This window comes from Neomonachus schauinslandi, chromosome 16 (assembly GCF_002201575.2).
Source record: "Neomonachus schauinslandi chromosome 16, ASM220157v2, whole genome shotgun sequence".
NCBI lineage: Eukaryota > Metazoa > Chordata > Mammalia > Carnivora > Phocidae > Neomonachus > Neomonachus schauinslandi.
In genome coordinates, this window is record NC_058418.1 from 10,743,123 (window position 1) to 10,751,357 (window position 8,235).

The following is an 8,235-nucleotide window of genomic DNA, read 5'->3' on the forward strand; positions in this document are numbered from 1 at the left end:
ATAAGTATAAAATGTAAGTTAAAGGGAAAATTATCCAAAAACTTCCCTGACCCCCAAAAAACTAGCTAGTATATGGCAAATATCCTTTCCATGCATTATCTTTAGGCATATATTCACTCTTAAAGACCATTTATATCACATGGATCTTGCCAAGAGGGTCACAAGCCATTCCTCCCCTGAATATTAGTTCTATCCCTGTTATTATGGTTCCATGCCATTATTTTAATGGATTTGTTAGAAAGATTCTATCTGAAGAAAACCCTTTCTTCTCAATGCTTGATAGTTTATTACCAGCCCGGACTCTCCAAACACGTGATGATGTGCATCCTGACCGAAGCCATTAACACATTCTTCACTTTTAACGATTCCTGCCAGTGTGGACTTTCTGATGGTATGTGAGACGTGAACGGTGACTGAAGTCCTTACCACATACGTCACATTTGTACGGTTTTTCTCCAGTGTGGACTCTCTGATGGGCTTGAAGACGTGAACTCTGACTGAAGCCCTTCCCACACTCTTCACATTTAAACAGTTTTTCCCTAATGTGAACACTCAAATGGACCCTAAGATTTGAGGGGAGACTGAAGGCCTTACCACACTCCTCACATCTATGGGGTTTCTCTCCTGTGTGGACCCTCTGATGATGGCGAAGGTTCAAGCTCCTTCCGAAGCCTTTCCCACATTCCTCACATTTATAAGGTTTTTCTCCAGTGTGGCCTCTCTGATGGTATATAAACTGCGAGCTGTACCTAAAACCCTTTCCACAGACATCACATTTGTATGGCTTCTCCCCAGTGTGGACTCTCTGATGGGATTGAAGACCAGAGGACTGACTGAAGCCCTTACCACAAACACCACATTTGTATGGTTTCTCTCCAGTGTGGACTCTCTGGTGTACCCGAAAATCTATAGCCTGACTGAAGCTTTTATCACACTCCTCACATTTATAGGGTTTCTCTCCAGAGTGGACTCTCTGATGAGCGTGAAGATTTGATCGCCAACTGAAGCCCTTCCCGCATTCCTCACATTTATATGGTTTTTCTCCAGTGTGAATCACTTGGTGCAGTTTAAGATTGGAACTGTAACTGAAGTCCTTCCCACACACATCACATTTGTACGGCTTCTCTCCTGTGTGGACTCTCTGATGGGTCTGAAGCTTGGATGACTGACTGAAGCCCTTCCCACACGTTTCACATTTGAATCGTTTCTCCCCAGTGTGGACGTTCTGATGGACCTGAAGATTAGAAGCCTGACTAAAGCCCTTCCCACACTCCTTACACTTGTAGGGTTTCTCTCCCGTGTGAACTCGGAAATGGATGTGAAGATCTGTATTGCGGGTAAAGCCTTTCCCACACACCTCACATTTGTACGGTTTCTCTCCAGTGTGGACTCTCCGATGGCATATTAACGGCGAATTGTGACTGAAGCCCTTACCGCAGACATCGCATTTATAAGGTTTCTCCCCAGTGTGGACCCTCTGATGTATGTGATAGTGTGCGGCCTGAGTGAAGCCTTTCCCACACTCCTCACATTTATAGGGTTTCTCACCCCTGTGGACCCTCTGATGAACACGAAGATTAACACTCCAACCGAAGCCCTTACCACACTCTTCACATTTATACGGTTTCTCTTCAGTGTGGACTCTCTGGTGGCACTGAAAGTTCGAACTCTGACTAAAGCATTTCCCGCACTCCTCACATTTATAAGGTTTCTCTCCAGTGTGAGTCCTGTAATGAATGATAAGGCCTGTGCTGCTCCTGAACCCCCTGCCACAACTATCACATCTGTAGGCCTTCTCCCCCGTGTGGCTAAGTGGGTGGAAAGAGCTCTTCTTACTAAAGCAATCACCAGATCCATGACATTTACTGAGTTTCTCTCTTGGGCGAATTGTCTGACGGGTCCGCAGATGTGAGCTGTGACTAGAGCATTTCTCTCTCGTGTGAACATTCTGATGATGTGGAAGCACCGAGCTATAACTGAGACCCTTTCCGCACTCATGACATGGATGGAATTCCTCTCCTGGGGGTACATGATGATGGAAGCCATCACTCGTGCTTTTGCCACATTTGTTGAATCTGTAAGGTTTCTGTTCTGTGTCAGTGTTAAGATGATTGGTAAGCGGTGATTTCTGCATGAAGGCCTCACATATATCCCGGTTATTTTTCACGTTAACTTGCTGACCTCTACTCTGATTCTGTGACTCACGCAGGTATGTATTCCCACAAGAGTCCCGGGTTCTCAAAATTGACCACTCTTGATTTACAGTGTAAGTGGAGCCATTTCCTTTATGATTCATTACACTATTTTCATTTTCAGAAACCTGAACAGAATCACTTTGTAGTAACTGGGAACGCTTTCTCTGAAGACACCTGGTTAAATCACTTGCAACCTGTTTCCAGATTTGCCAGCAGGATAGTCCTTCATGGGAAAGGTATTTCAATGCAACTTTTTGAAGTGTCTCCATCTCATTTTGATTCTTGCTGCCTATAAGAAAAAGCAATATTCAGAGATGAGGACAAGCAAATACTTAGGTAGAGAAATGTCAGGATTTCACATCTAGGCCATAGGATAACGCCTCAATAAACCAGGGGCAGGGTCATGTCTGTACAACGTCATTTATCCTTTTATGTTTTCCATGCAAGTGGAAGCAAAGAATGGGGTCAACAGACTCTTACCCACTAAATGTAAATGCGACCCTAAATTTAGAACCATAAATTTGGTAATTTAATATGAGAGCTGTAAGTTTGAAATCAAATGGCTGCAGGCCACAAAGACAATTTACACTCCATCCTACAATAACATCAATTAAAAGCCTACTCACCTGTTCTTCAGTAGGCTTATGACAAGAGGGATTCTACCACTAGGTTACAAAAGCTCAGATTGTAGACAGGAAATAGTACTTTAGGTCCTGGCAGGAATTATCTTCCAAGAGTAAATTTGGGAAGTGGCTGGAATACTAACATTCATTATTCTAAACCTGGTAGTAATTCAGGGCTCTAGAAAGAAAAGGAAAAGGGAAAACTAATCTTGTATGACCGACAAGAAACCTGGGAGAAGGAAAGAAACAGAGCACAGCACAGACTCTCAAAGGCAACCCTGAAGAGGAAGAGGGGAGTTAAACTCGGCTTGGAAGGCTTTTTCCCAGAAAGTTGCAAGTCTTGCTTTTTCATTCATTCCCTTTAGATCCCCACTCAAATGTTGCTCAGTTGGGTACAGCCTTCCTCACCACCCAATATAAAATAATTCCTCCCCACTCCCATACACCTTTGATTCTCCGCATTTGTCTTACCCTGCTTTATTTTTCCCTACAGCACATATTATTTGACTTACTGTATACTTCCTAACTTTTTCTTGTCTTTTTAGACCCACTAGACTGTAACACGCATGAAGAAAACATGTGTTTTGTTTTCTTCATTACATTATGTCCACTGTAATACAATTTTTCAAATTGCTGGGATGCATTTATGAACTATGAAACCAATTCCATAAATTGAACAAATAGTTAAAAAAAAAGAAATAGAAATAGAATAAGAATATGAGAAGTGTATCACAAGCAGTAAGGAAAACACTATATGAAATGCTTGTTTCATCTATAGACACACACAATAAATATGCACATACATTACACCCATGCTGGGTGAAGATGTAAAATATTTGATTGAGGATCATGGCTAAAAATGAATGGAAGCCACTGGCTTCAAATGTTTGGGGGGGGGGGGTACCAAGTCCTTAATAATTAATCTGCTTAAATGTAAAGTTACATTCTAAAAATATAAGCTGAAAAAGTCTCAACACATATGTACACATTTCTAGGTATGCTAACCAAATGGCCCCCTAAAGATGTCCATGCCCTAATCCCTGGAACCTGTGAATATGTTCATGTACATGACAAAAGGGACTTTAGATTTCATTAAATTAAGGATCCTGAGATGGGGGTGCCTGGGTGGCACAGTTGGTTAAGCGTCCCAACTCTTGAATTCAGCTCAGGTCATGATCTCAAGGTTGTGGGATCAAGCCCCACATCAGGCTCAGCACGGAGCCTGCTTAAGATTCTCTCTCCCTGATCAGAACCAACACCAAAGAAATACAAACAATTGTAAGAACATATTATGAGCAACTCTATGCCAGCAAATTAGATAATCTGGAAGAAATGGATGCATTCCTAGAGATGTATCAACTACCAAAACTGAACCAGGAAGAAATAGAAAACCTGAACAGACCTATAACCACTAAGGAAATTGAAGCCGTCATCAAAAATCTCCCAACAAACAAAAGCCCAGGGCCAGATGCCTTCCCAGGGGAATTCTACCAAACATTTCAAGAAGAATTAATACCTATTCTTCTGAAACTGTTCCAAAAAATAGAAATGGAAGGGAAACTTCCAAACTCGTTTTATGAGGCCACCATTACCTTGATCCTAAAACCAAACAAAGACCCCATCAAAAAGGAGAACTACAGACTAATACCCTTGATGAACATGGATGCAAAAATTCTCACCAAAATACTAGCCAATAGAATACAACAGTACATTAAAGGGATTATTCACCACGACCAAGTGGGATTTATCCCTGGGCTGCAAGGTTGTTTCAATATCTGCAAATCAATTAATAAAAGAAAGAACAAGAACCATATGATCCTCTCAATAGATGCAGAAAAAGCATTTGATAAAGCACAGCATCCTTTCTTGATCAAAACTCTTCAGAGTATAGGCATAGAGGGTACATACCTCAATATCATAAAAGCCATCTATGAAAAACCTACAGCGAATATCATTCTCAATGGGGAAAAACTGAGAGCTTTCCCCCTAAGGTCAGGAACACGGCAGGGATGTCCACTATCACCACTGCTATTCAACATAGTATTAGAAATCCTAGCCACAGCAATCAGACAACAAAAAGAAATAAAAGGCATCCAAATCATCAAAGTCGTCAAACTCTCACACTTTGCAGATGATACACTTTATGTGGAAAACCCCAAAGACTCCACCCCAAAATTGCTAGAACTCATACAGGAATTCAGTAAAGTGGCAGGATATAAAATCAATGCACAGAAGTCAGTGGCATTCCTATACACCAACAACAAGACAGAACAAAGAGAAATTAAGGAGTCGATCCCATTTACAATTGCACCCAAAACCGTAAGATACCTAGGAATAAATCTAACCAAAGAGGCAAAGAATCTGTACTCAGAAAACTGTAAAATACTCAGGAAAGAAATAGAGGAAGACACAAAGAAATGGAAAAACGTTCCATGCTCATGGATTGGAAGAACAAATATTGTGAAGATGTCAATGCTACCTAGAGCAATCTACACATTCAATGCAATCCCTATCAAAATATCATCGACTTTTTTCAAAGAAATGAAACAAATAATCCTAAAATTTGTGTGGAACCAGAAAAGACCCTGCCTAGCCAGAGGAATGTTGAAAAAGAAAAGCAAAGCTGGTGGCATCACAATTCCAGACTTCCAGCTCTATTACAAAGCTGTCACCATCAAGACAGTATGGTACTGGCACAAAAACAGACACATAGATCAATGGAACAGAATAGAGAGCCCAGAAATGGACCCTCAACCCTATGGTCAACTAATCTTTGACAAAGCAGGAAAGAATGTCCAATGGAAAAAAGACAGTCTCTTCAACAAATGGTGTTGGGAAAATTGGACAGCCACATGCAGAAGAATGGAACTGGACTGTTTCCTTACACCACCCACAAAAATAGACTCAAAAGGGTTGAAAGACCTAAATGTGAGACAGGAGTTCAACAAAATCCTAAAGGAGAACACAGGCAGCAACCTCTTCGACCTCAGCCACAGCAACTTCTTCCTAGAAACATCACCAAAGACAAGGGAAGCAAGGACAAAAATGAACTAGTGGGACTTCATCAAGATAGAAAGCTTTTGCACAGCAAAAGAAATAGTCAACAAAACCAAAGACAACTGACAGAATGGGAGAGGATATTTGCAAATGATGTATCAGATAAAGGGCTAGTATCGAAAACCTATAAAGAACTTATTAAACTCAACACCCAAAGAACAAATGATCCAATCAAGAAATGGGCAGAAGACATGAACAGACATTTTTCCAAAGAAGACATCCAAATGGCCAACAGACAAATGAAAAAGTGCTCAATATCGCTTGGCATCAGGGAAATCCAAATCAAAACCTCAATGAGACACCACCTCACACCAGTCAGAATGGCTAAAATTAACAAGTCAGGAAACGACAGATGTTGGCAGGGATGCGGAGAAAGGGGAACCCTCCTACACTGTTGGTGGGAATGCAAGCTGGGGCAGCCACTCTGGAAAACAGTATGGAGGTTCCTCAAAAAGTTGAAAATAGGGAGAAGGAAACATGGCGGAGGAGTAAGGGACCCTATTTCAACTGGTCCCCGGAATTGAGCTGGATATCTACCAGACCACTCTGAGCACCCACGAAACCAGCCTGAGATGTAAGATCTGGATCCCTACAAACAGAATATTGCAGGCGGTTGGTTTTGAGGTACGAAGTGGGGAGCTGTGATTCCGTGGGTAGGTATCAGAGGATAAATGGCAGCGGGAGGGTGCCTGGCCGTGGGGATCCTACACCGCTCGTGAGTGACAGCCTTGCACACTGGGGACGGGGCACAGAGTCGCAGACCGGTAGCGGCGATGAAAGGACTTTAGGGCAGCCCCCGGGGCAGAAACCCGGAGCGGCGGGGTCGTGCGGGCAAACTGGGAGCAGGCGAACTGGGAGCGGCTGGCGGTTTTAGAAGCACAAAGGGCAGAGACGTGCCCCGACCTGGAGGCAGGACTGGGAGCACTGGAGAGGGGCGCACAACCCAGGACGCTGCAGTTTATAGCAGCATGGACAGAAACGGAGACAGTGTGGCCTGGAGAACTCACTGAATAACAGACTGTGGTCTCTCTGCTCTGAGGCAGAGGGTTGGAAACGGGTCTCTTCTGCTCTGACTCTCGGAAGAGACGCGGAAAGCTGCCAGGGAAAGCCACCAGAGAACAAAAGTCCCCAAAACTGATTCCCGCTGAGCCCATCCCCCGCCACAGGGGGGCAGGGCAACTCTGCCCAAACAGGGTTGCCTGAGTAACAGTGCAGCAGGCCCCTCCCCCAGAAGACAGGCCAGGAAAACAAGAGGCCAGCAACCCTAAGGTCCCTAGAAAACAGGTGCATCTTGCTTGGGTTCTGGTCAATAATTTGGACTCTATACATTCCCTCACCAACCAACAACAGAATGACTAGGAGGAGGAACCCCCAAAATAGAAAAGACTCAGAGATTATGACTTATGCCGCAGATTTACAAATGGATGCAGATAACCAAGATGTTGGAGATGGAATTCAGGCTAGCAATTGTGAAGACAATGGCTAGAATGGAGAAATCAATTAATGGCAACATAGAGTCTCTAAGGGCAGAAAAGAAAGCTGAATTAGCGGAACTTAAAAATGCTATCAATGAAATCCAATCCAATCTAGATAATCTAACAGCTAGGGTAAGTGAGGCAGAAGAACGAATAAGTGACCTGGAAGACAATATAATAGATAAAAAGGGAAAAGAGGAGGCCAGGGAAAAACAACTCAGAATTCATGAAAACAGAATCAGAGAAATAAGTGACACCAAGAAGCGTTCCAATGTCAGAATAATTGGAATCCCAGAGGGAGTGGAGACAGAGAGAGAGGACTAGAAGATGTATTTGAGCAAATCGTAGCTGAGAACTTCCCTAATCTGGGGAATGAAACAAACATTCGCGTCCTAGAGGCAGAGAGGACCCCTCCCAAGATCAAGGAAAACAGGCCAACACACCCACATGTAATAGTAAAACGTGCAAATCTTAGAACCAAGGAAACCATCTTAAGGGCAGTTAGGGGGAAGAGATTCCTTACATACAGAGGGAGGAACATCAGAATAACGTCAGACCTATCCACAGGGACCTGGCAAGCCAGAAAGGCCTGGCAAGACATATTCAGGGTACTAAATGAGAAGAACATGCAGCCAAGAATACTTTATCTGGCAAGGCTGTCATTTAGAATGGATGGAGAAGGGCGCCTGGGTGGCTCAGTTGGTTGGGCGACTGCCTTCGGCTCAGGTCATAATCCTGGAGTCCCTGGATCGAGTCCTGCATCGGGCTCCCTGCTCGGCGAGAAGCCTGCTTCTCCCTCTAACCCTCCCCCCCTCATGTACTCTCTCTCTCTCTCTCATTCTCGCTCTCTCAAATAAATAAATCTTTAAAAAAAAAAAAAAAAAA

The 8,235-nt window shown here is 43.4% G+C and overlaps 1 protein-coding gene across 2 annotated transcripts in view; it reads right to left on the minus strand.

Moving 5' to 3' along the window:
* The window catches only part of ZNF227 (zinc finger protein 227), a 19,614-nt gene continuing 11,379 nt past the window's right edge, over nt 1-8,235 (minus strand). Inside the window, exon 5 of one of the 2 annotated variants that reach the window (XM_021681312.1) lies at nt 1-2,484. In XM_021681312.1, coding sequence (XP_021536987.1) covers nt 359-2,484 — 2,126 coding nt within the window. In that variant the 3' untranslated portion in view covers nt 1-358. The remainder of the gene's footprint in view (nt 2,485-8,235) is intronic. The other variant, XM_044921968.1, reaches the window with a different exon arrangement.